The sequence below is a fragment of the Prionailurus viverrinus genome, chromosome C2 (assembly GCF_022837055.1).
Source record: "Prionailurus viverrinus isolate Anna chromosome C2, UM_Priviv_1.0, whole genome shotgun sequence".
NCBI classification, from domain to species: Eukaryota; Metazoa; Chordata; class Mammalia; order Carnivora; family Felidae; genus Prionailurus; species Prionailurus viverrinus.
This window is the reverse complement of record NC_062569.1, coordinates 32555921-32583768: the sequence shown is the minus strand read 5'-3', so window position 1 is coordinate 32583768 and position 27848 is coordinate 32555921. Positions and strand designations below refer to the sequence as shown.

The window sequence follows — 27848 nt, the reverse complement described above, 5'->3', positions numbered from 1 at the left end:
TCTAGTCTTCTCCCTACTTCCCTTTTGTATGCATTACTTAATGTAGCCTTAGCAAAGAGAAGACAAATTTCCTATTTGAAAGTAGGACAACCACTATGGTCATTGAAAAAGCAACACTATTCTTTGTTCCCTCTTTCTTGCCTCAACTCAAGCTTCCTTACCCAACCCAATCACCCCTAGTTTTCTTTTTTCTTTAAATGTTTTTTTTTTCCAAATGTATATTTATTTTTGAGAGATCTCAAGGAAGGGCAGAGAGAGGGAGACACAGATCTGAAGCAGCCTCTGTGCTGACAGTGGTGAGTCTGATGTGGGCCTCAAACCCACAAACCATGAGATCATGACCTGAGCCAAAGTCAGACACTCAACCAACAGAGCCACCCAGGCACCCCTCACCTCTAGTTTTCTAATATAAATAGGTGACAAAATAGGGCTTGGTATTAAGCATTTTACCTTATTGTGTACTTTTCAAAAATGCATATTTTTGAATATTGAAGGATTTTTGTTGAACACTTGTAGAACATGGGGCATGAACATTTTTTTAGGACAACAGACATCCCATTCAAAAGGGGTCATTTCCTCAAGTCTTATGTTCTTTAGTGATGAAAGTTAACATTCTCCTACCACAATTACCTTTTGTTAATAACAGTAAAGACACTGGGTTCATGATGTTTCACATATTTATTAATATTTGTTTTTGAATATATTAGACTAGAATTTTCTACATCTGCATATATTAATTATATATTATATAGCATTCTGTCACTTATACAACACAAAACATTTATAGGTAAACATTAAAATGGCAGTGTACCTATGAATAAGTGAATGTTAACAAAATAATAATCAAGTCTTCACTTGATGGGAGAGTCTAGGATTTCCTGATAATCCTGCCTTCTTAAATTCCTCCAATAAAGTTTATAACCAGCAAGGACAAAAACACTAATCATAATGATTACCCCTCCAAAAACATCATAGACACTAGGAAATATGTGTAACACTAGAAGCTGCAAGACCATAGCTACTACAATCTCCAGGTGTTGCACTGTGCTGACCAAAGCTGGATGGAATTTGTCCAAGGCATAATAAACTCCTAAGAATGCTGCAGTAGAACAGACACATATGGCAATGAGATAACTCCAGGTTTCTCCATCTAATGGGATGATGGGTTCTTGAAGAACAAACATAGTAGATATTCCCCAGATTGTCCCAGTCCAACCAAAGGTAAATAGTGCAGTCCACATGCTAATCTTCTCTTTAATGGATCTGTATACTATCATGGAAAGAGCAGTGGTCAGTCCAGCCATCACAGTCATAGTATACCCAAAGGCTTCTTTCCAGGCATTTAACAAAGAATTGTCTTCATCAACAATGTTGGGGATCATGACAAGACAAACACCTAAGATGCTGCAAACAACAGTAGCCATGTCAACATAAGCCATTTTCTCATCCACAAGTAAAAAAGCCAGAATGGCACTGAAGACTGTGGTTGTGGCTCTCCACATAGTGGTCCCATTGCTGGGAGGAACTATTGAAAATGATGTATAAGCACAGGTGATAGAAATGACATTGCATACACCATAAAAGAAGAGTCGTAATCTGTATCCACTGGGTCCAAAGGGCGCCTCCTGGTAGTAACACACAACTAACACAGACAAGACCTGCAAGACAGAACGGATAAAAATCAGTTCTAGAGATGGAACTTTAGAACGGTCAGAAACAAGCCTAGTGATAAGAGCTACACATCCATGAGCCAAAGCAGATCCAAACAGCACTATCCACATTTTTCTGGATTGAAAAATGTTTTTTTCTGCAAAGCTCTGGAATTGTCCAATATCATCCGTCATTGGGTCTTCCGTTGGCGGAGGTCGAGTATCCATGGTTCCAAAGAAAGTTCTTCCTTTTCTTTTCATTTCACTCAGTAGGCCTTTCTTTGGATTTTCTTCCATAAAATTTCCATAGTCTTCATTGATTTCTTCATATCCATCATCCCCAGGCTGGGGATAATGAGAAGTATATTTCACCATCACAGTGTTGGGATGTATTTTCACCCGTTTTTTAACTGGATGTTTTTTGGAGGGAGAGTTATCCATTTCTTCAGATAAGCAATTCTATTTAAGAAAAAAAAAGACAAATGTACATATTCATTCAGTGGAAATTTAGTTTTAATTTCTATTATAATCATACACACCAATTTAATAATAGAAAGTAGAGGTTGTAACAGGAGTTTTTAAAAAAAAGTAATAGGAAGAGAAGATCTGGCTGTGCCTTATCAGATGTAGGAGGCCCAAGGAAACTGTCTGCACTTTTTTCACTTTTATTCTATGTCTGCCCCTATTTCTCATTCTGCTTATTCTTTGTCTCGTGCAGCACCGTTGCTTATGTTTACACCTCAAACAACTGATATTTTCCCATCTTTTCATTCCTACGTGTTTCTCCACTCATCCAATAAGAAAAACACAGAAAAGTAAATAACAACTTAGATAAAATCTTTCCTTTCTACTGTGTTCCTTGTCTATTATAAATTTTAAATGGATAAGTCCAATGTTTTTTGAATAATCCCTTCTGTATAATATCACATTTAGCTCTATATTACTAATTATTGTCTTTTAAACATTTATTCTGGGCTCCCCATACATATTTAGATAGTCAAAAATTAGAAAATAAATAAAATGGGGGTGCCTGGATGGCTTGGTCAGTTAAACATCTGACTCTTGACCTCAGCTCAGATCTTGATCTAGGGGTTATGAGTTCAAGCCCCACGGTGGGCTCCGTGCTAGGTGTGGAGGATACTTAAAAAATAATAGATAAATAAATAAACAAACAAACAAATAAATAAGTGGATTTAGTGACAATCATGCATTGTTGGTGTGTATTACATCTCTGATGAGCAATTGGTTAATATGTTTTAAGATTTTGACTGAAACTACTCTTTAACTCAGCAATATCACTTCTTTTTTTTTTTAAAGGAGATTCAAGGGTTTTTTTTTGTTGTTGTTGTTGTTCACTGTTTATTTATTTATTTTTGAGAAAGCACAAGTGGGGAGAGGGGCAGAGAGAGAAAGGAAGAAAGAGAATCTGAAGCAGGCTCCAGGCTCTGAGCTGTCAGCGTAGAGCCCAATACGGGGCTCGAACCCATGAACTGTGAGATCACGACCTGAGTCAAAGTTAGACACTTAACCAACTGAGCCACCCAGGCACCCCTCAGCAATATCACTTCTAAGATTTTATCCTGAAGAATTGACCACAAGATGCTTTTTATCTTATGTGTTTAAAAAAAGGAAAAATAATACATTTTTATATGTGCTTATATAACATACAGAAATTATGGAAAGATACAAAGTAAACTAACAATTATTAGGGTAGAACAAGGAACAAGAATGGAGGAAAACATTTTTACTGTATACTTTTTTGTATTTTTATTTTTGAATCACAATATTGTTCAAAAAATTAGATTATAAATTTTTTTTTTCAACGTTTATTTATTTTTGGGACAGAGAGAGACAGAGCATGAACGGGGGAGGGGCAGAGAGAGAGGGAGACACAGAATCGGAAACAGGCTCCAGGCTCTGAGCCATCGGCCCAGAGCCCGACGCGGGGCTCGAACTCACGGACCGCGAGATCGTGACCTGGCTGAAGTCAGACGCTTAACCGACTGCGCCACCCAGGCGCCCCTAAAAAATTAGATTATAAACTAAAACAAAATGTTCTGCTATTTTAGAAAAAAAGCATACAAAAAATTATGGGAAAAAATGTATGAATAGGAGGGTTCATTGTAGCTTACCCCAATGTCCCTTCATAAATTAAAATACTATGCTATACACCCATTAAAAACAAGACAGATCTTTATTGACACTGAAAGATGTCCATGACATTTTGTTGAGTAGGAAAAAAGCTTGTTGTAAGGATTAAATGAGATAATGCATATAAAAAATTTGGCACAGTGCAGGCACATCATGAATCCTCAACAAATGTTGACAAGAATTCTGTTTCCTTTTACCTATAATTAACTCTCTTAAAACACTAGGTATCTTCTCCATTGTTTCTTTCTTCAAGACTTGTATCTGTTCACTCAGTTCTCTTTTCTGTTCATTCTCTCTCTCTTTTTCTAAGAACAATTTCCTATTTCCTTCCCAATGATTTCTCCCTTCTAAAAAAAAAAAAAAAAAAAAAAAAAAAAGGAAACCTTTTTATTTTTTTGTCCTTATAACATACTCCCTGTCCTTGCCAAAAACTCACCAGTTCCAGGATCTTAAACCATGGTCTAGAAATCAAATCCTATTTTGTTCTTTGACACCATCTGGGTAGCCAACTGTTTCATTCCTCTTTACTCTTTTCTCTTCTAAACAACACCATCTTCAGTTGGAAGAAGTCATTTTAAAAAACACCACCTGTACATCCAAGTTTTTCACTTTCCTAGCCTGGACCTCCTACTTACAGTCATTCCTGCATATTGCTATCAAGCCAATATGATGTTCTTTTCTTCCAACTTTTTTTAAAATTTATTTTGAGAGAGAGAGAGAGAGAAACAGAGTGCACACAAGTAGGGGAGGGGCAGAGAGAGGGAGGGAGAGGGAATCCCAAGCAGGCTCCACACTGCCAGCACAGAGACCAACGGGGGGCTCGAACTCATGAATTGTGAGATCATGACCCAAACCAAAGTGAAGAGCCAGACGCTTAACCAACTGAGCCACCCAGGTACTCCTTTTTTCTTCCAACTTTTACCATGTTGTGACTTCAGCTTCAATAATCCCAAATTGAATAGTCTTCATCTCCCACATAGATTTTCCTTCCCTAACCTCCTCATTTTTGTTTGCGATACCACCATTTCTCCAGTTCCCCAAACTAGAAACCAGGGAATACTCTCAATTATCCTTTTTGCTGTTATACTTCCATTTGGTCATCAATCTTACTGTTCTTGTCTTTGAAATATTTCTGATTTTTCCTTTCTTCTCCAATTCCATTTTACCTTTGTGATTCTGGATCAGGTTATTGTGAATTCCTATCTAGAATATTGCAACAGCATCCTAACTAGACCCCTTAAATCCTAACCCTTCTCCCTTAAAATCCGTCTATATTATACCACTGCCACTTAGGCTGTCTTTAAAAGATTCAAAACAAAACAAAAATTTCCCTTAAGCTTTCCCCACTTAAGAACCTACAGTGATTTCTTTTTTCCTGGCTACCTCACTGAATCTCAACTCTTTTGCTTGGCTCTCCAGACCCTACCTCATCTAGCCCCTATCAGTACTTGACTCCTTAACACACATACTGCTGTGATCAGTCCAGTGCCCTCCCTGACCTCACTCCCTACATGTACATGTCTAAGTCTTTATACTCATGAGTTTCCTCTGCTCCAACTTTCTAAACATTGCTCATTTTTTAAGAAGGGCCAGTCCAAATTTTGCCTCTTAGAAACAAGCCTTCCCTGGTCACTCTAGCCTCTTATTTTTTCCTTTCTTGTTTAACATCTGCAGTTCTTCTAATTTTTGTAATCTAATCATTTTATTATTTAGTTGTCTCAAGTCGGTGGCATTTCATCTCCAGCTACTGTACTCAAATTTCTATCTTAAAATCTCCTTTCCTTGCGGGGCACCTGGGTGACTCAGTAGGTTAAGCGTCCAACTTCGGCTCAGGTCATGATCTCACAGTTTGTGAGTTCGAGCTCTGTGTCAGGCTCTGTGCTGACAGCTCAGAGAGAGGAGCCTGGTTCGGATTCTGTGTCTCCCTCTCTGTTCCTTCCCACGCACACTCTGTCAAAAATAAAGATAAAAAAAAATTTTTTTTAATCTCCTTTCCTTGCTAGTCAGCAAGTATCTTGATGACATCTCTCTTAGAACGCATAACTTCTCATGTGCTACCCATTGTTAAAGTTTTGTCTTATATCCATTAAAAGCTTTCTCCTTCCCATTGCAGGCCAGATTTATAGCTCCAGGGGCACGGACAGGGAGAGAATGTGTTCTGCCATTTTGCTCCTTCTCCCATTCCCTCCCTTTGGAGTCTGTGGGACGGTGGTGACTCTGCCTCTGGGACACCTCTTCCATCTCCCTATTCTAGGCTCTAGCTCCCCTGGTATATTGGCACAGGGAGAAAGGAAAAGGAAAAGAACACATGTTTTATATTTGCTCCAGTTATGTGGCTTTTTGATGTATAAACTTGGCTGTGCCGAACTACATTCCCTAGTTATTTAATCGAAACTAATCTGGGTGTTGCTGTGAAGGTATTTTGCAGATGTGAGAAAAATCCCTAATCAGTGACTTTAAGCTAATCAAAAGAAAGTGTACTCTGTATGGGCCTGACCTGATTGGGTGAGCCCTTTAAAAGAGGGCTTAGGCTTTTCTTGGGTTTGGATATTCCAAATATTTAACTCCCTTAGGGTTACAGCCTACTCTTGATCTTCTTTCCTCATTGCCAGTGGGCAAAGCTTCAGCCTGTGCTCATGGGATTCCAACATGTTCTTGATCTTCTCTTCCTGACTGCCTGCCCTACAGACTTCAGACTTGTTTATCCAGTCCCCACAATTATATTAGCCAATTCCTTGTAATAAATCTCTTACTGATTCTGAGTCTCAGCTTGAACCCTGATTCTGACAACATGTTGGAATTCATTCTTTGGTTGTTGTCTTTGTTTCTCTGTTAGCTCTGATAGGTCACTGATACTTTCTAGGTTGTAGGTATCCAAATTCAGGCTATCTTGGGGAAATTTTGTAAGGCCTCCCCAGTGCATAAATCCCTGATGTGACAGCACCTCCTCCCCTAGGGCTTATGGCCCACAGATTTTTGCTGCTAGGTCCTTTTCCCTGGAGGACATCTCTCTTTGGCAGGCACCAACAGTATTTACCGGAAACACATACCTCACCACTCAGTGGAGTGTGCCACTGTCCCCTTCTCTCCAACTTTATTTCTCTTCATTCAAACAAGCAAAGGGTAAATTAAAATGTGCTATCTAAGCAGACTTAGAAATGGAGAATGAGAAGGCACACTCAATCATCATACATAACGATCTGGTAACCTTTACCCTCAGTCAGCTATAAGAGGGGACTTGCCTCTCCTTTCTCCCATTAGGAAAAAGCATAACGTTTTTCTTAAACCAAAGACCATAAAGATAATATGATCCCTGTGACAGATAGTATTTTTCAAAGAGAACCACAAATCTAATATCTCCTATACTACATGTTTGGTTGTGTTTTGTTTTGTTTAATGTGAATTTGACATTATTAAATAGAGAGGTAGGGTCTATATCCCCTCCCATTAAAAGTAGGTAGGCTTCCGTGACTGTTTCAACCAATAGAGTATGGCACAAGTGGCATATTGTGACTTCTGAGGTGAGGTCATAAGAAGTGAAACCGCTATGCCTTTCTCTGGTAGCTCTGAGGCTACCAAGGTGTGAGGATGCTCAAACTAGCCCATGTAGAGAAACCACATAGAATGGTTCTGAAACTATATAAAGAGAGAGAAATGCCTGGCTACGCCCCAGCCCCCAGCTGCTCTAACCCCTTGCTGTTCCAACTGTAGCCACCCATCTGATTTCAAGTATATAAGAGACCCTGAGTCAGAATCTCCCTGCCAAGTCCTTTCCAAATTCCTGATCTACAGAAACTATGACAGATAATAAAATGATTGTTGTTTAAGTTACTCAGCTTTCGAGTGATTTGTTACCTGTGGTAGATACCTGGAACACCAGTTATCCAGTGCCTTCCCCAGTATTTTAAGGAATAGGAAGGAGTAGGGATCTCAGTGATAATTAAAGGAAAGGCCTCTTATATCTGGCCCTAACTGATGGACTTTCAAAAGTGAAGCATTTTGCCCTCCATTGTAAGATCATGGACACTAATTCCAAGATAAAAGTTTTATTCTACATCCTATTAGGCATACATTAGTGTATTTAACCTTAGTCCACCTGTATACTTTAAACTATTATTCGCATGGTGAAATTTTTGTTCATTTCTATTCATGAATTAGTTTATGACAGATATATTACTGGTATCTGTCAACACTATTAAATTTATATTGTGTCCCACTGATTCAAAAACCATCTTATAGGGGTGCCTGGGTGGCTCAGTCAGTTAAGTGTCCAACTTGATTTTGGCTCAGGTCATGATCTCACAGCTCATGGGATTGAGCCCCACACTGACAGCGTGGAGCCTGCCTGGGATTCTCTTTCTCCTTCTCTCTCTGCCTATCCCCCGGGTGCATGGGAGCTCTCTCTCTCTCTCTCTCTCTCTCTCTCTTCCTTTCTGTCTCAAAATAAATAAACAGTTTTTAAAAAATACAAAAGCAATCTTATACTAAAGAGATACATAATAATCTTCTTCAGTCTCTCTAGTTTTGATTTAATTATAGTTTTCATAAAAAAAAGTTCTTGAAAAGAACCTGAAATCCTGACTAGTTCTTACATTTTTGCACATGTAAGTCAACATGTATTCACTTCAATCAATATTAATTGAGGTACCATAAACTCAGCATCATGCTAGGCTCTATAAATATAAAGATAAAATAGGCATGGTTCCTGCACTCAGAGAGCTCATAGACTAGTGGAAGAGACAAGTAAAGTCAAATTTATTATTTTAATAAGTTAATAATGCAAGCAACTATATGAAGTTCAGGGAGATGCTGGAGCACATACAAAGGGCATCTAACCCAGATAAAGGGGAATCTTAGCAAGTTTCCAGGTGAAAAGGATACCTGAATTGGGACTTTATGCATATGTGACAATTCGTCAAGTAAAAAGGAGGAGAAAAAAATTTTTTTCTAGAGATAAGAAATTTAAAAGTCAGAAAAGTTGGTTTTTAGTCCTGGCTCTGCCACCAACTAAAGTAATAATTATTCTATTTCAAGAGGAAGAGTTTTAGATGGTATTCATTGGGATCTTTTGATTCAACTCTCTTTAAAATCAGTTTGTGTTTTTTTTAGATGTTTATTGATTGATTGATTGATTGACAGAGAGAAAGACAGACAATCCCAAGCAGGCTCTGTGCTGTTAATGCAGAGCCTGACACAAGGCTAAAATGCTTGACACAAATGGATTAAAAGGATGCACAGTTTGGTGTCTGCTTGAACAATGGGGACAAATCAGTGTGGTCAGCCTGAAACCAATATTTTTTTCCAAAAGAGGCTCTGTTTCCTAAGCTACATTCCACAACATAAGGCCCATGATTAATTCTCTCCCAAGGTTGAGAAAATTAACACTGACATCCCTACTGTCTTGGTAGGAATCCTTGGGTCAATACCCTTATTATACTTTAAGCAAATGCTACTTGGTAGTGAGAGTTTCTTTCTTTAGTGACCAGACTGATCCCTACAATGGTGAAAAGTATTAGCTATAAAACTGGCAACTACAATTTGATTATAATATTAGTGGTTTAAATGTAGGTACTAATGTAACATTTGACACATATGAATAAAATTGGCTTTTAAATAAACAAAAAGAACTAATAGGTTAGTACCTTAAACCTGAGCAGCCTCGCCCTACAATAGCTTATTAACCCAATTTGCTTTGACAGTCTTGCCCCTGAGTGAAAATGATCACCTAACCGATCACCTAAAAGGGAGGACACAACAACTACCTTTCCAGGATATCGTGAGACATTAGGACATGCACAGGTTCTGTGCTGTTAAATGTACCTCCTGAGAGAAGCCATTCCTCCCTCCAAAATGATGATGGGGGCCCATGTTCTGAGGCCCCAAAGGCTGTCAGCATGATTCTACCCATCCTTAGGCTGAACCCTGGCTGGCATAACTCTTAACACCCCTCTTTGAATAAGGATTCTTCTCCCTTCCCCACTGCAATTCCTAAAGTCAGGGTGGCTAGAGGCAGCATTTAAGTTTGCTTGTAATTTATTAATACTCCTTGAGCCTGCACCTTTGTGTGCAAAGGCACACTGCTTTAGAGAAAAAAGAACTTGCTTCTAAACTCCCATCTCTCAAACTAGAAAATCACTTCTTAAACTAATAGAGTTTGAGAGACAAGAATATTGATAATAAGTGCGAAATAACAGAGTAGAAGATAAAGGACATGCCTTTTCTTGCATCAGGCACACTTAGGAAGTGAAGAATTTATCAGAAGTAATTGCCTTTCTTATAAGGTGTGATAATATTCATGTTGCATGTAAGTAGCAAATAATAAAATCAAATCATGAAACTGAACAGTTTATGAAGATGTAAAAGAGGGCCTACAGGAAAAGTTAATTGTATAAGACTTCAATCAAATACTCAGGTTATATAGGAGCCCACCATAGGCAAATTTGACAGAAGAATAAATAATAAAAGAGGAGACATATAGTCTCCTATAGTATAGACATATACTACAGTCATATAGTAGTCTCCTATGGTGAACCAACTGAATATTACCTCTATAAAAATATAAAAGGAAATTTCTGGAGCAAATTCTGAAAATCAGATGTATTACTTAGGACATATATACTATATGTAGTGGCAGAACTTGTAATAAAAATATCACTCATATTGCAACAGTTTATTGCTTGACAAAAAAAAAAGTCCATCGACCTCTCACTTAGGAAAACAAAATGTAAGGCAAATAATCATTTCCCCTTTTGTAATGCTTAGATTAAAGCATCCTTGCAATGAGCTATCAGAAAGAGACTAAGAAGACAAAGAAAACCTTGATCGAGCCAGACACCACAACAATATTTTCAGCACTCTAACAGAAACAATCAAAATAGGATAAAAGCAAGAATGGAAAATCAAATAGAATAAAGAAAGGCAAAACTAATGGCTCTAAAATCTAGTGAAAACAGAAGAAAGAAGGAAAGGTGGAAGAAGTCAGTAACAGTAATAACATCAATAGGCAGGTATACTGATATTTACATTTGTATAGATACTGTGCTAAGCACTAAACATGGGTTAACTCAGCTTTGAGAGGAAGTGAAACCTTAGGAGGTTTAGGAGTAGGGAAGCATTGAAGAAACAATTAAAAATTTGGAGAAAGCTAATGGCCTACCTCACTTTGAACTGAAAGAACTTAAAAGGAGGTAAAAGAAACTAATTTGGTAGACATTACTGAACACACTCCATGTGAAGGACACCAGGTAGGCTATGTGGCACAGAGCAGGTCAGTAGGTTCTATTGTCGAAAAGAATGTGTGCCAGACGGTTGTTTAGAACTTTTTCACACAGTACCCAAAATTAGTCTCTCCTCCCTATTCTGCTCTCCTTTCCTCTTCCCAATTCCCTCCCTCTTCCCCTACTTTACATTCTCAGTTTGACTCCTGTCTCCCACAGGAGCCCTGTCTGAAGTTCTAGCTTGGAAGTAGCTGTTTTCATGCAAATAATCTCAAGAAAAATATTTATCTCATTGCCTTAATGACAAAGTATTATCACCATCAGGATCACATTCTGCTTTCATAGTAGACAAAACTATTTTTATTTTCCAAAAATCATAAGTTTTCTGATAGGTAATAGGAGTGATGATGACAAAATATCTGTACGGAAAGTAGGAGAAACATCTCAATCACAAGACCACTTCTGCCACAGAGAATCCCACCTGAAAACCTGGCTTCTTGCCATCCAAACTAGTTGTACACATTTTCACTCCTTTGGGCCTTTTCCCTGTGCCACTTGGTACTCAGCCTCTGCCTCCTTTTGTCATTTTGTTCTCTTTGTGTATGACAATGTTAAGTTTTAAAAAGTAGTGGTTCCTGGGGCATCTGGGTGGCTCAGTCGGTTAAGCATCCGACTTCAGTTCAGGTCATGACCTCATGGTTCATGAGTTCAAGCCCCGTGTCAGGCTCTGTGCTGACAGTTTTGAGCCTGGAACCTGCTTTGGATTCTGTGTCTCCCTCTCCCTCTGCCCGCCCCCCTCTCTTTCTTTCTCTCTCTCTCAAAATAAATAAACATTTAAAAAGTTAAAAAACTAAAATAAAATAAAAATAAAAAGTAATGGTTCCCCCATGTGTATTTGGTGGGCAGGGTTGGGAGCAGGAGAGGACAACCTATGTGCCCGAACAGATGAATGGCTGAAGAAAATGTGATATATTCATACAATTGAATATTATTCAGCCATAAAAAGGAATGAAGTTCTAACAAATACTACAACATGGACAAACCTTGAAGACATTATGCTAATTGAAACAAGCCAGACACAAAAGGATAGCTGTTGTATAATTTCACTTAAATGAGGTATTTAGAATAGACAAATTGTTAAAAACAGGAAATAGATTAGAAGTTACCAGGGCCTGGGAGGATGGGAAATGGGGAATTATGCTTAATAGTTACAGAGTTTCTGTTTGGGATAAGGAAAATGGTTTGCAAATAGTGACAGTTGCACAATATTGAGAATGTAACTAATGGCATTGAATTATATACACTTAAACATGGCAAATATGGTAATTTTTGTGTTATGCATATTTGACCACAAGTTTTAAAATTAGAAAAGGCATGGGCACCTGGGTAGCTCAGCTGGTTGAGCAGACTTCGGCTCAGGTCATGATCTAGCAGTTCATGAGATCGAGCCCAGCATTGGGCTCTGTGCTGACAGCTCAGAACCTGGAGCCTACTTCAGATTCTGTGTCTCCCTCTCTTTGCCCCTCCCCCATTTGCACTCTGTCTCTCTCTGTCTCTGTCTCTCTCTTTCTCAAAAATAAATAAAAGCATTAAAAATTTTTTTAATTTATAATTTAAAAAGTCGGGGGTGGGGCGGTGTGTGAGGGAGTTGTGGTTCCTCCTGTGTGGCTTGGAGGTGAGGGGGGAGGCAGTGCTAGGCACTGGTATTTTTTAAAACCTCCCTAGTTATCCGAATGTATAATTTCCTTGTGCAAGAACCACCTGAATAAATTATCCAAGGGCCCTTCTGGTTTTAAGATTTAACGAATGTATTACTGCATAACTGAAGAAGACAGTAGCACAGGGCTAGAAAGTTACAACAAATCAAAACAAAACAGATAGTGAAGCCAGACTGCCTGGATTTGAATCTTAGCTATAGAACTTATTAAAATTATGACTTTCAGCAACTTGTTTTAACCTCTTTGCCTATTTCTTCTGTAAAATTGCGATAATAATATTACCTCATAGGGTAGACTGAATATTAAATCAGTTAATACAAAAACTTGGTATCTGACATCGAGCAAGTGCTCAATTAATTTTAGTTTTTCTTTCACATTATTCTATCTGCCTGGAATGATCTGGTCCTCCTTTTTGTCCTTGTCTATCTATTGAGTTCACATCTGTGCTTTAGTGGTTTGCCCAAGTGTTACTTCCTCCTTTGCAGTCTTCCTTGACCTCTCCCACCTTTGTGCCCTCACTATCCCTACATTCATTTGTTTCTATCCTATCTTTCCCACCAGATGGTACACTTCTGGATAGCAGACTTTCATGCCATTTTATCCTCAGCTCCTAACACAGTAGCTGGCACATCCTGGCACTCAGTAAATATTTGTTGGCTGGAATGAAATGGATTTGAAAACCAAGAGGGAGACATGGAAAAGAATAGGGAATGACGTTAAGACTACTGACATCTCAAATAGCAAAAGCGAACTTGAGAAAGAAGAACAAAGCCGGAGATGTCATGCTCTCAGATTTCAAACTACAGTACAAAGCTACAGTAATCAAGACCCATATATCAATGGAATAGAAAAGAGATCCCAAAAATAAATCCACACATATATGGCCAATTAATCTATAACAAAGGACACAAGGGTATACAAGGGGGAAAGGCAGTGTCTTCAATAAATGGTAATGGGAAAATTGGACAGCTACATGCAAAAGAATGAAACTGGACCACTGTCTTACACCATATACAAAACCAAATTCAAAATGGATTAAAGACTTGAATGTAAGACCTGAAACCATAAAATTCCCAGAAGAAACCATAGGCAGTAAACTCTTTGACACTGGTCTTAGAAATATCTTTTTGGGCTAGTCTTCTTAGGCAAGGGCAACAAAAGCTAAAATAAAGGGGATTACATCAAGCTAAAAAGCCTTTGTACAGCAAAGGAAAGCATTAACAAAACAAAATGGCAAACTCCTGATTCAGAGAAGACATTTACAAATCATACAACCTATAAGGGGTTAAAATCCAAAATATATAAAGAATTTATGCGACTTAATATTTAAAAAAATAGGTTGAAAAATGGGCACAGGACTTGAGTACACATTTTTCCAAAGAAGACATACAGATAGAAAACAGGCACATGAAAAAATGCTCAACATCACTAATCATCAGTGAAATGCAAATCAAAACCATAATGAGATATCACTCATACAACCCACATATAATCAGATTGGCTATTATCAGGAATGCAAAAAACAGTAAATGTTGGTGAGAATGTGGAGAAAAGGGAACCCTCGAACACTGTTGGGAATGTAAATTGGTGCCACCACTATGGAAAAATGGTATGAAGATTCCTCAAAAAATTAAAAATATAACTACCATACAACCCAGCAATCCCACTTCTGGGTATTTATCTGTAGAAAACAAAAACACCAATCTATGTTCACTGCAGCATTATGTACAATAGCCAAAATATGGAAGTAACCTAAGTGCCCATTGATAGATGAATGGATAAAGATGTGGTATATATATATATATATATATATATATATGGTATATGTATATGTGTATATATATATATATGGTATGTATATATATATATGGTATGTGTGTATATATATATATATATATATATACCACAGAATATGACTCAGCCATTCAAAAAGAATGGAATCTTACCATTTGTAAGACTGGACCTAGAGGGTATTATGTTAACTGAAATAAGTCAGATAGAGAAAGACAAATATGATATGATTTCACAAATCTAAAGAACAAAACAAACAGATTCATAGATACAAGAAACAAACTGTTGGCTACCAGAGAGGGGAGGAGTTCGGGGTGGTAAAATAGGTAAAGAGTATTAAGAGAAACAAACTATTTTATTTATAAAATAAATAAGTCATGAGGATGAAAAATACAGCATAGGGAATATAGTCAATAATATTATAATAACTTTGTATGGTGACAGATGGTGGCTAGACTTATTGTGAGGATCAACTTGTAATGTTTAAAAATATCAAACTGCTATGGTGTATACTTGAAACTAGTAGAATATTATATGTCAAATATACTTCAATAAAAAAGATAAAGGAAAAAAGACTACTGACATCTCTATAGGATCTCGTAGGCCCAGATATCCACTCAATCATTAACAGTCTTGGGTGACTGAAAGCCTTGCTTCCCTTGATAACACTACAGAAATTTTCCCTATTTTCTGCCTTTACCCTCTGTATTAGTGAGGGTTCTCCACAGAAACAGAATCAATAGGATGTGCATATATAGCCATATGTTGGAGAAATTGAAGGTTCATTTCCAGACCATCCCAATAAAGCAAATACTGCTATAAAGCAAATCAAACAAATTTTTTGGTTTTCCCATGTGTATAAAACTAATATTTACAGGCACCCTGGTGGTTCAGTCTGTTAAGTGCCCAACTCTTGATTTTGGCTCAGGTCATTACTGCATGGTCATGATCTCACATTTTTAAAAAATGTTTATTTGAAAGAGAGAGAGAGAGGGGGCGCCTGGGTGGCGCAGTCGGTTAGGCGTCCGACTTCAGCCAGGTCACGATCTCGCGGTCCATGAGTTCGAGCCCCGCGTCAGGATCTGGGCTGATGGCTCAGAGCCTGGAGCCTGTTTCCGATTCTGTCTCCCTCTCTCTCTGCCCCTCCCCCGTTCATGCTCTGTCTCTCTCTGTCCCCCAAAAAATAAATAAACGTTGAAAAAAAAAAATAAAGAAAGAGAGAGAGAGTGAGCAGGGGAGGGACTTGTCTCAGTGTTGATGGCTGCTGACAGATCAGATGGTGATTGCTGAAGTTTGGGGTGTCTGGTGCAATTTCTTAAAATAAGACAATGAAGTTTGCTGCATCTGTTAACTCTCATTTAACAAGATCTCTGTAGCACGTGATGCTGTTTGATAGCATTTTACCCACAGCAGAACTTCTTTCAAAATTGGAGTCATCCCCTCAAATGATCCAGAGACTAAGTTTATGTGATATTCCAAATCCTCTGTTGTCATTTCAACAATTTTCATGACATCTTCACCAGGAGTAGATACCATCTTAAGAAACCACTCCTCTGCTCATCTATCAGAAGCAACTCCTTAGCCATTCAAGTTTTATCATGAGATTGCAGCAACGCAATCCCATCTTCAGGCTCCACTTCTAGTTGTCTTGCTATTTCTACCACATCTGTGATCAACTTCCTCCACTAAAGTCTTGAAACCCTCAAAGTCATCCACAAGGGTTAGAATCAACTTCTTCCAAACTCCTGTTAATGTTATTTTGACCTCTTCCCATGAATCACCAATGTCCTTCTTTTTTATTTTTAGTTTATTTATTTATTTTTGAGAGAGAGAGAGACAGCATGAGTGGGGGAGGAGCACAGAGAAGAGACAGAATCCCAAGCAGGCTCTGCACTGTCAGCATGAAGCTGTATGTGGGGCTCGAACTCACAAAATCGTAAGATCACGACCTGAGCCAAAACCAGGAGTCAGACGCTTAACCAACTGAGCCACCCAGACACTAATTTAAAAAAATATTTTTAACACCAACAATAAAGCAACAGAAAGAGAAATTAAGGAATCAATACCATTTACAGTTGCACAAAAAAACCATAAAATACCTAGGAATAAATCTAACCAAAGAGGTGAAAAATCTATACACTGAAAACTATAGGAAGCTTATGAAAGAAATTGAAGAAGACACAAAAAAATGGAAAAAGATTCCATACTCCTGGATAGGAAGAACAAATGTCAATACTACCCAAAGCAATCCACATATTCAATGCAATCCCAATCAAACTTGCACCAGCATTCTTCTCAAAGCTAGAACAAATAATCCTAAAATTTGTATGGAACCAGAAGAGATGCTGAAAAGCCAAAGTAATCTTGAAAAAGAAAACCAAAGCAGGAGGTATCACAATCCCGGACTTCAAGCTATACTACAAAGCTGTAATCATCAAGACAGTATGGTACTGGCACCAAAACAGACACTCAGATCAATGAAACAGAATAGAGAACCCAGAAATGGACCCACAAACGTATGGCCAACTAATCTTTGACAAAACAGGAAAGAATATCCAATGGAATAAAGACAGTCTCTTCAGCAAGTGGTGCTGGGAAACCTGGACAACGACATGCAGAAGAATGAACCCGGACCACTTTCTTACACCATACACAAAAATAAACTCAAAATGGATGAAAGACCTCAATGTAAGACAGGAAGCCATCAAAATCCTCCAGGAGAAAGCGGGTAAAGACCTCTTTGATCTTGGCCGCAGCAACTTCTTACTCAACATGTCTCCAGAGGCAAGGGTAACAAAAGCAAAAATAAACTATTGGGACCTCATCAAAATAAAAAGCTTCTGCACAGCAAAGGAAACAACCAGCAAAACTAAAAGGCAACTGACAGAATGGGAGAAGATATTTGCAAACAACATATCAGATAAAGGGTTAGTATCCAAAATCTATAGAGAACTTATCAAACTCAACACCCAAAAAACAAAGAATCTAGTGAAGAAATGGGCAAAAGACATGAATGGACACTTCTCCAAGGAAGACATCCAGATGGCCAACCGACACATGAAAAAATGCTTAACATCACTCATCATCAGGAAAATACAAATCAAAACCACAATGGGATGCCACCTCACACCTGTCAGAATGGCTAACATTAACAACTCAGGCAACAACAGATGTTGGCAACGATGCGAAGAAAGGGGATCTCTTTTGCATTGTTGGTGGGAATGCAAGCTGTTGTAGCCACTCTGGAAAACAGTATGGAGGTTCCTCAAAAAATTAAAAATAGAACTACCCTACGACCCAGCAAATGCACTACTAGGTATTTATCCAAGGGATACAGGATGCTGTTTCGAAGGAACACATGCACCCCAAAGTTTATAGCAGCACTATCAACAATAGCCAAAGTATGGAAAGAGCCCAGGTGTCCATCAATGGATGAATGGACAAAGAGGATGTGCTATATGTATACAATGGAGTATTACTCAGCAATCAAAGAGAATGAGATCTTGCCATTTACAGCTGCATGGATGGAACTAGAGGGTATTATGCTAAGCGAAATTGGTCAGTCAGAGAAAGACAAATATCATATGACTTCACTCAATGAGAACTTTAAGACACAGAACAGATTAACATAAGGGAAGGGAAGGAAAAATAATATAAAAACAGGGAGGGGGGCAAAACATAAGAGACTCTTAAATATGGAGAACGAACAGAGGGTTACTGGAAGGGTTGTGGGAGGGGGGATAGGCTAAATGGGTAAGGGGCATTAAGGAATCTACTCCTGAAATCATTGTTGCGCTATACGCTAACTAATTTGGATGTAAATTTAAAAAAATAAAATTAAAAAAATATTTTTAAATTTATTTAATGAATGTTCTTAATGGTATCTAAAATGGCAAATCTTTGGGGCGCCTGGGTGGCTTAGTCATTAAGCATCTGACTTTGCCTCAGGTCATGATCTCACCGTTTGTGAGTTCAAGTCCCACATCAGGTGAGCATGTACCCCGCTTTGGCAAATCTTTTCCAGAAGGATTTCAATTTACTTTGCCCAGATCCACCAGAGAAATCTCTATGTATGTCATCTATAACCTTATGAAATGTATTCCTTAAATAAGACTTGAAAGTAAAAATTACTCCTTGATCCACGGGGTTCAAAGTGGATGTTGTGCTTTCTTTCACCGTACACAAAAATAAACTCAAAATGGATGAAAGACCTCAATGTAAGACAGGAAGTCATCAAAATCCTCCAGGAGAAAGCAGGCAAAAACCTCTCTGACCTTGCCCACAGCAACTTCTTACTCAACATGTCTCCTGAGGCAAGGGAAACAAAAGCAAAAATGAACTACTGGGACCTCATCAAAATAAAAAGCTTCTGCACAGCAAAGGAAACAACCAGCAAAACTAAAAGCAACCGACAGAATGGGAGAAGATATTTGCAAACAACATATCAGATAAAGAGTTAGTATCCAAAATCTATAGAGAACTTATCAAACTCAACACCCAAAAACAAAGAATCTAGTGAAGAAATGGGCAAAAGACATGAATGGACACTTCTCCAAGGAAGACATCCAGATGGCCAAACGACACATGAAAAAATGCTTAACATCACTCATCATCAGGGAAATACAAATCAAAACCACAAGGAGATACCACCTTACACCTGTCAGAATGGCTAACATTGACAACTTGGGCAACAACAGATGTTGGCGAGGATATGGAGAAAGAGGATCTCTTTTGCATTGTTGGTGGGAATGCAAGCTGGTGCAGCCACTCTGGAAAACAGTATGGAGGTTCCTCAAAAAACTAAAAATAGAACTACCCTACGACCAGCAATTGCACTACTAGGTATTTATCCACGGGATACAGGTGTGATTATTTGAAGGAACACATGCACCCCCATGTTTATAGCAGCACTATCAACAATAGCCAAAGTATGGAAAGACCCCAAATGTCCATCCACAGATGAATGGATAAAGAAGATGCGGTTGGGGCGCCTGGGTGGCGCAGTCGGTTAAGTGTCCAACTTCAGCCAGGTCACGATCTCGAGGTCCGTGAGTTCGAGCCCCGCATCAGGCTCTGGGCTGATGGCTCAGAGCCTGGAGCCTGTTTCCGATTCTGTGTCTCCCTCTCTCTCTGCCCCTCCCCCATTCATGCTCTGTCTCTCTCTGTCCCAAAAATAAATAAACGTTGAAAGAAGATGTGGTATATATATATACAATGGAGTATTACTCAGCAATCAAAAAGAATGAAATCTTGCCATTTGCAACTACATGGATGGAACTGGAGGGTATTATGCTAAGTGAATTTAGTCAGAGAAAGATGAATATCATATGACTTCACTCCTATGAGGACTTTAAGACACAAAACAGATGAACATAAGGTAAGGGAAACAAAACTAATACAAAAACAGGGAGGGGGACAAAACATAAGACATTCTTAAATATGGAGAACAAACAGAGGGTTACTGGAGGGGTTGTGGAGGGGGGGGGGATGGGCTAAACAGGTAAGGGTCATTAAGGAATCTAATCCTGAAATCATTGTTGCACTATATGCTAACTAATTTGGATGTAAGTTTTAAAAAATAAAAATTAAATTAAAAAAAAATAAACTAAAAAAAAAGTGGATGTTGTGTTAGCAGGCATGAAAAACAACATTAATCTCGTTGTATTATCTTCCATCAGAGGTCTTAGGTGACAAGGTGGATTGTCAATGAGCAGTAATGTTTTGAAAGGAATCTTTTTTTCTTAGCAGTAGCTCTCAATAGTGGGCTTAAAATATTCAGTAAGCCATTGTATAAACAAGCGTACTGTTGTCCAGGCTTTGCTATTCCATTTAGAGAACATAGGCAGAGTAAATAAGCATAATTCTTAAGCTCTCTAGGTTTTTCAGAATGGTAAATGAGCACTGGCTTCAACTTAGAGTCACCAGCTGCATTGGCCCCTAACAAGAGGATCAGTCTGTCCTTTGAAGCTCTGAAGTCAGACATTGACATCTCCTCTCTAGCTATAAAAGCCTTAGATGGCAACTTCTTCCAATAAAAGGCTGTTTTCATCTACAATGAAAATCTATTGTTTAGTGCAGCCACCTTCATTAATTAACTTAATTAATTAACTAGATCTTCTGGATAATTTGCTGCAGGTTCTATATCAGTACTTGCTGCTTCGCCTTGCACTTTTATGTTATGGAGATGGCTTCTTTCTTTAAACCTTATGAACCAACCTCTGCTAGTTTCAAGATATTCTTTTGAGAATAGCTTCCTCATCTTTCTCAGCCTTCAACGAACTGAGGAGAGTCAGAGCTTTGCTCTGGACTAGGCTTTGGCTTAAGGGAATGTTATGGCTAGTTTGATCTTTTTGGTTTTTAACATTTTTATTTTTTATTTATTTCTGAGAAAGAGTGTGAGTGGGGAAGTGGCAGAGAGAGTGGGAGACACAGAATCCGAACCAGGCTCCAGGCTCTGAGCTGTCAGGACAGAGCCTGACACAGGGCTCAAACCCATGAACAATGAGATCTTGACCTGAGTCGAAGTCAGATGCTTAACCGACTGAGCCACCCAGATACCCCATGGCTGGTTTGATCTTCTATCCAGACTACTCAAACTTTCTTCATATCAACAATGAGGCTGCTTTGCCTTAACATTTGTGTGTTCACTGAAGTAGCTCTTTTAATTTCCTTCAAGAACTTTGCCTCTGTATTCACCACTTGGCTAACTTTTTGGCACAAGAGGTCTACCTTACAGCCTATCTTGGCTTTCAACATGCCTTCTTCACTAAGCTTAATCACTTCAAGCCTTTGTTTTAATTGTTTTTAATGTTTATTTATTTTTGAGAGAGAGACAGAGACAGAGCACAAATGGGGGAGAGACAGAGAGAGAGGGAGACAGAATCCTAAGTAGGCTCTAGGCTCTGAGCTGTCTGCACAGAGCCTAACATGGGGCTTGAATTCACAAACCGTGAGATCATGACCTGAGCTGAAGTCGGGTGCTTAACCAACTGGGCTACCCAGGCACCCCTCGAGCCTTTGTTTTAAAGTGAGAGACATGCAACTCTTCCTTTCACATGAATACTTACAGGCTATTGTAGGGTTATTAATTAACCTAATTTTAATACTATACCTCAGGGAACAGGAAGGCCTGAGGAGAGGTGGGGGAACAGCTAGTCAGTGGAACAGTCAGAATACATACAACATATGTTAAATTTGCCATCTTATATGGACACAGTTCATGGCACCTCAAAACAATTACAATAATAACATAAAAGATCACTGATCACAGTTCACCATAACAAATATAACAATAATGAAAAAGTTTGAAATATTGTGAAAATTACCAAAATGTGACATAGATATTAAATGAGCAAATATTGTGGGAAAAATGATACCAGTAGACACAGGGTTGCCACAAGATTTCAATCTGTAAAAAATGCACAAGAAAGAAATGTGCAATAAATTAGGCATGCTCATATACGTATGAGAGATTTATTTTAAGGAATTGGCTCATGTGATTGTGGTGCCTGACAAGACCAGTATCTTCAGGGTTGGCCAGCAGACTGGAAACCCAGGGAAGAGTTGCAGTTCAAGTCCAAATGGTCTGCTGGCAGAAGCCCCTTCTTTTCAGGGGATAGTAGTCTTTTCTTTTACGGACTTCAACTGACTGGATGAGGCCCACCCACATCATGGCAGGCAATCTACTCAATTCCACTGATTTTTTTTTAATGTTTTCTTTCATTTGTTTTTTTAAGTAGACTTCACACCTAGGGCAGAGCCCAGTGTGGAGCCCAGCACAGGGCTTGAACTCATGACCCTGAGATCAAGACCTGAGCTGAGATCAAGAGTCAGACACTTAACTGACTGAGCCACCCAGGCACCCCACAATCCCACAGATTTAAGTGTAAATTTCATCCAAAGACACCTTCACAGAAACATGTAGATAGTCTTCAGCCTGCCAAGTTGACACATAAAATTATCACAGCCTCATCCTCTGGTTGTCCTCCACATGCACAAAAATTCTGGCTATTTCAAACTACAGGAAACTCTTTCAAAATGTCATGCTATTTCATGCCTCTGGATTTTTACATATGCTATTCCTCCTTTATGGAATACTTTTTTCCTGCTTTTTTACCTTGTAAATTCCTGCTTATTCTTCAAGGCTCAGATAAAATACCACCTTCTCTGCAAAATTCTCTGGCCTACCTCTTACCTCCATCTATGTTATGTGCCCACACCCTCATTCTTTCATTATACCTTCAATAATAGAATTTACTGCACTGAATTACAACTATGTTTTTGTCTTTCTCTTCCACTAGACCCATGAGAGTTTTAACCCCACAGGTATTAAAATTAGGCATTTCTAATTTTTATATTTTCAGCACCTAGCACAGTGCTTGGCATCAGACAGGTGTTCAGTAAGTGCTGTTGAATGAATTAATGGACTATTTTTTTTTTTTAATGAAGCAAATTTTGTTAAGAACAAAGTTAAGTAACATATTTAAATGAATTTAAATCGCTCATATAACTCAAGTAAGGAACCGTATCCACTAAAACACTTTACAGTCCTTAATAATATTTCAAGAATACACATTACAGTGTGCAGTTTGGCTATTAAGATAATTTGTTTATTTAGCTTCTCTACCTCTGGCTCTGTTTCTGCTGATACGTCTCCCATATTTCTTTAATATTAAATTTCCCAGGCATAACTGGAGGTGTTCTTTAAGTAATGTGTATCTCCTTTTCTTAAATAAACCATTTTCAATCACTGAGGAAGGGTGCTGAAGAAACATGTCTCTCAGCATTTCCAGGCTGAACTTAGCTGCTATGTCTCTGCTTTCCAGTACACACTTCACAGCTTGGCCCAGTCAGGTAAGTCCCACCACCACAAAGTCCCTGCAGTCCCTCATCAGGCTTCCCTGGGCCTGTCAAAACAAGCTTCTGACTCAGAAGCTATTTACCACCATCAGATCTCTACATTAAAAAAAAAATTGTATTCTTATTATAAAAGCAATATATTTTTATTGTACAAAATTCAGAAATGTGGAAAAGCAAACAAAAAAAATAAAACCACTTGTAATCGCCCAGAGATAATCACTGGTCCTTCCAGGCCTTTTTCTATTTGTGAGCATTTTTTTTTCCAAAAAAAAAAAAAAAAGGCATCAAACACTAACCCCAGTGTTAACTTCCCCCATTCTACTTATCAATACATTGTAAATATTTTTCCATGTCACTAAATATTCTATAACATCATTTTTAATGGCTAGTTAACAAGGGCTTTGAACATAATAAGTCACTCATTAGCTTTCTGAGTGAGAGCTAAAAGGCAAATGGGATGACCACTGTCACTGATTCTTTGTGCAGGGATACATCCATAACCATCATGGGAAAAGCCACATACGTGAAAATGAACAGAAAAAATTGTGAAGTTTTCCCACTGAATGTAAGTGAAGAAATAGGTTTTGGTGGCTAGGGGAAAATTGTGAAAGAACAAACAGGAGATAAATCAAGATTATTCATGTTTGCTTCTTTGGTCTCCATTCACAACATCATCTATGGAGAGAAACTAGCTGAGACTAAAAGTAAAATAAAGTGTGTCTTCATTCATATTTTGTGTGTTTATTTAGGATCAACACACTGGTTTTGAAAGGATTTGTAGTAATCATTCAACGAGGGTTAAAGGAAAAATAAAACCACAGGAAATATCAAGCAGAGACACTTCCATACACCTGGGATGCACTCATTTGGATTGTTTGGTCCCGAATATGGCTCTAGATTCTCTAACTACAATGATAGCTATGTTTATTTAGCCCTATCTCTGTGCCAGGCATGTGCTAAGAACTTTATTTCTCAATTAAAGGTAAAAAACAACTCCATGAAGTAGGTATTATAATTTCCATTCTACATATGAAAAAATGGGTTCAGAAAGTTTGGGTGACTTGCCAGTTAGTGAGTGACATAACCAGTTAATGATATGAACAAAATTCAGATCCAGATCTGCCTTCCCAAGCCCTTTCTTCTGTACTACTCTGCAAAGTAACCATCCATGGTGGGCAGAATAATGCCCCATTCACATCCCCACCAAAATGTCCACATCCTAATTCCCAGAAGCTGTGAATACATTACCTTATATGACAAAGGGGAATTAAGGTTGCAAATGGAATTAAGCTTTTAATCAACTGAGTTTAAAATAGGGAGACTAGCCTGGATTATCTGATTGGGCCTAATGTAATCACAAGTGATTAAAAGTAGAAGACAGAGGGGCGCCTGGGTGGCGCAGTCGGTTAAGCATCCGACTTCAGCCAGGTCACGATCTCGCGGTCCGGGAGTTCGAGCCCCGCGTCAGGCTCTGGGCTGATGGCTCAGAGCCTGGAGCCTGTTTCCGATTCTGTGTCTCCCTCTCTCTCTGCCCCTCCCCCGTTCATGCTCTGTCTCTCTCTGTCCCAAAAATAAATAAACGCTGAAAAAAAAAAATTAAAAAAAAAAAAAAAGTAGAAGACAGAGACAGAAAAATCAGAGATGTGACAACAGAAGCAAGGTCAGAGTGATGCAATGTGAGAACTCAGCCTGCTGTTGCTGGTACTGAAGACAGAAGGGGGTCATAAGCCCAGGAATGTGGACAGCCTCTGAAAAGCAAGGAAATGGATCCTTCCCTAGATCCTCCAGTAAGGAATACACGCTGCCAACACCATGGTTTTAGTCCAGTGATATCCATACTAGACCGCTGACTTACAAAACTGTAACATAATATTCCTGTAGTTTTAAGCCACCAAGTTTGTGGTAATTTGTTATAGCAGCAAACAAAACTCATACAACCATCATTCTGTGAGTGTCTAAAGATCCAATTGTATTCTTAGACAGAAGACCCACACATTTAGTACAAATGTGAACAAAAAAATTGCCTGCATGTAAACCCATGAGTTTTCCTACAAAATAATTTCTGATCTTCTTAAGATCTACAAAACTGTTGGATAAGACTACAAAGTTCTATGGCACAAAAACAGACACATAGACCAATGGAATAGAATAGAAACCCCAGAACTAGACCCACAAACGTATGGCCAACTCATCTTTGACAAAGCAGGAAAGAACATCCAATGGAAAAAAGACAGCCTCTTTAACAAATGGTGCTGGGAGAACTGGACAGCAACATGCAGAAGGTTGAAACTAGACCACTTTCTCACACCATTCACAAAAATAAACTCAAAATGGATAAAGGACCTAAATGTGAGACAGGATACCATCAAAACCTTAGAGGAGAAAGCAGGAAAAGACCTCTCTGACCTCAGCCGCAGCAATCTCTTACTCGACACATCCCCAAAGGCAAGGGAATTAAAAGCAAAAGTGAATTACTGGGACCTTATGAAGATAAAAAGCTTCTGCACAGCAAAGGAAACAACCAACAAAACTAAAAGGCAACCAATGGAATGGGAAAAGATATTCGCAAATGACATATCGGACAAAGGGCTAGTATCCAAAATCTATAAAGAGCTCACCAAACTCCACACCCGAAAAACAAATAACCCAGTGAAGAAATGGGCAGAAAACATGAATAGACACTTCTCTAAAGAAGACATCCGGATGGCCAACAGGCACATGAAAAGATGTTCAGCGTCGCTCCTTATCAGGGAAATACAAATCAAAACCACACTCAGGTATCACCTCATGCCAGTCAGAGTGGCCAAAATGAACAAATCAGGAGACTATAGATGCTGGAGAGGATGTGGAGAAACGGGAACCCTCTTGCACTGTTGGTGGGAATGCAAATTGGTGCAGCCGCTCTGGAAAGCAGTGTGGAGGTTCCTCAGAAAATTAAAAATAGACCTACCCTATGACCCAGCAATAGCACTGCTAGGAATTTATCCAAGGGATACAGGAGTACTGATGCATAGGGCCACTTGTACCCCAATGTTCATAGCAGCACTCTCAACAATAGCCAAATTATGGAAAGAGCCTAAATGTCCATCAACTGATGAATGGATAAAGAAACTGTGGTTTATATACACAATGGAATATTACGTGGCAATGAGAAAAAATGAAATATGGCCTTTTGTAGCAACGTGGATGGAACTGGAGAGTGTGATGCTAAGTGAAATAAGCCATACAGAGAAAGACAGATACCATATGGTTTCACTCTTATGTGGATCCTGAGAAACTGAACAGGAACCCATGGGGGAGGGGAAGGAAAAAAAAAAAAAGAGGTTAGAATGGGAGAGAGCCAAAGCATAAGAGACTGTTAAAAACTGAGAACAAACTGAGGGTTGATGGGGGGTGGGAGGGAGGAGAGGGTGGGTGATGGGTATTGAGGAGGGCACCTTTTGGGATGAGCACTGGGTGTTGTATGGAAACCAATTTGTCAATAAATTTCATAAAAAAAAGAAAAAAAGTAATAAAGTCAAGGTACTGCTAATAAAAAAAAAAAAAAAGACTACAAAGTTCTAGGTCAAGTGACATGGACAAGATTATTTTGGCCTAAGATAGAAACTACTTGCTGCTTGCTTGCCCCCTGAAATACTGTCTGAAATGTCTTGTTTTTAAGAACCACATCCCTCAGGGCACCTGGGTGGCTCAGTTGGTTTAAGCATCTGACTCTTGATTTTGGCTCAGGTCATGATCTCACAGTTCATGGGATGGAGCCCCATGTTGGGCTCTGCACTGACAGGATGGAGACTGCTTGGGATTCTCTCTCTCCCTCTCTCTTTCTCTCTGCCCCTCCCCAACTTGCATAAATAAATAAATAAATAAATAAACTTAAAATAAATAAATAAACTTAAATAAATAAATAAACTTAAAAAAAAAGAACCACATTCTCATGGATCATCTAAAAAAGAGTGAATTGGGGCGCCTGGGTGGCTCAGTCGGTTGAGCGTCCGACTTCAGCTCAGGTCATGATCTCACGGTTTGTGAGTTTGAGCCCCGCGTCGGGCTCTGTGCTGACAGCTCGGGGCCTGAAGCCTCCTTCTGATTCTGTGTCTCCCTCTCTCTCTGCCCCTCCCCCACTCATGCTCTGTCTCTCCCTGTCTCAGAAATAAGTAAACATTACAAAAAATTAAATAAATAAATAAATAAATATTAGAAAAGTGAATTCTAAAACATCTCTTTTTTTTTAATTTTTAACAAATCTTTATTTTTGTGAAAGAGAGAGAGGTACACAGAGTGTGAGCAGGGGAGGAACAGAGAGAGAGGGAGACACAGAATCCAAAGCAGGTTCCAGGATCTGAGCTGTCAGCATAGAGCCCAATGCAGGGCTCGAACTCACAAACTGTAAGATCATGGCCTGAGCCAAAGTTGGATGCTTAACTGAATAAGCCGGCCAGGTGCCCCAATTATAAAACATCTCT

The 27848-nt window shown here is 38.8% G+C and overlaps 1 protein-coding gene across 1 annotated transcript in view; it reads right to left on the bottom strand.

Annotated features, from left to right (window-relative positions):
• Positions 1-731: 731 nt before the first annotated feature.
• The window catches only part of SLC35G2 (solute carrier family 35 member G2), a 47801-nt gene continuing 20684 nt past the window's right edge, over positions 732-27848 (bottom strand). Inside the window, exon 2 of the mRNA XM_047874108.1 lies at positions 732-2108. Coding sequence (XP_047730064.1) covers positions 852-2090 — 1239 coding nt within the window. The 5' untranslated portion in view covers positions 2091-2108 and the 3' untranslated portion in view covers positions 732-851. The remainder of the gene's footprint in view (positions 2109-27848) is intronic.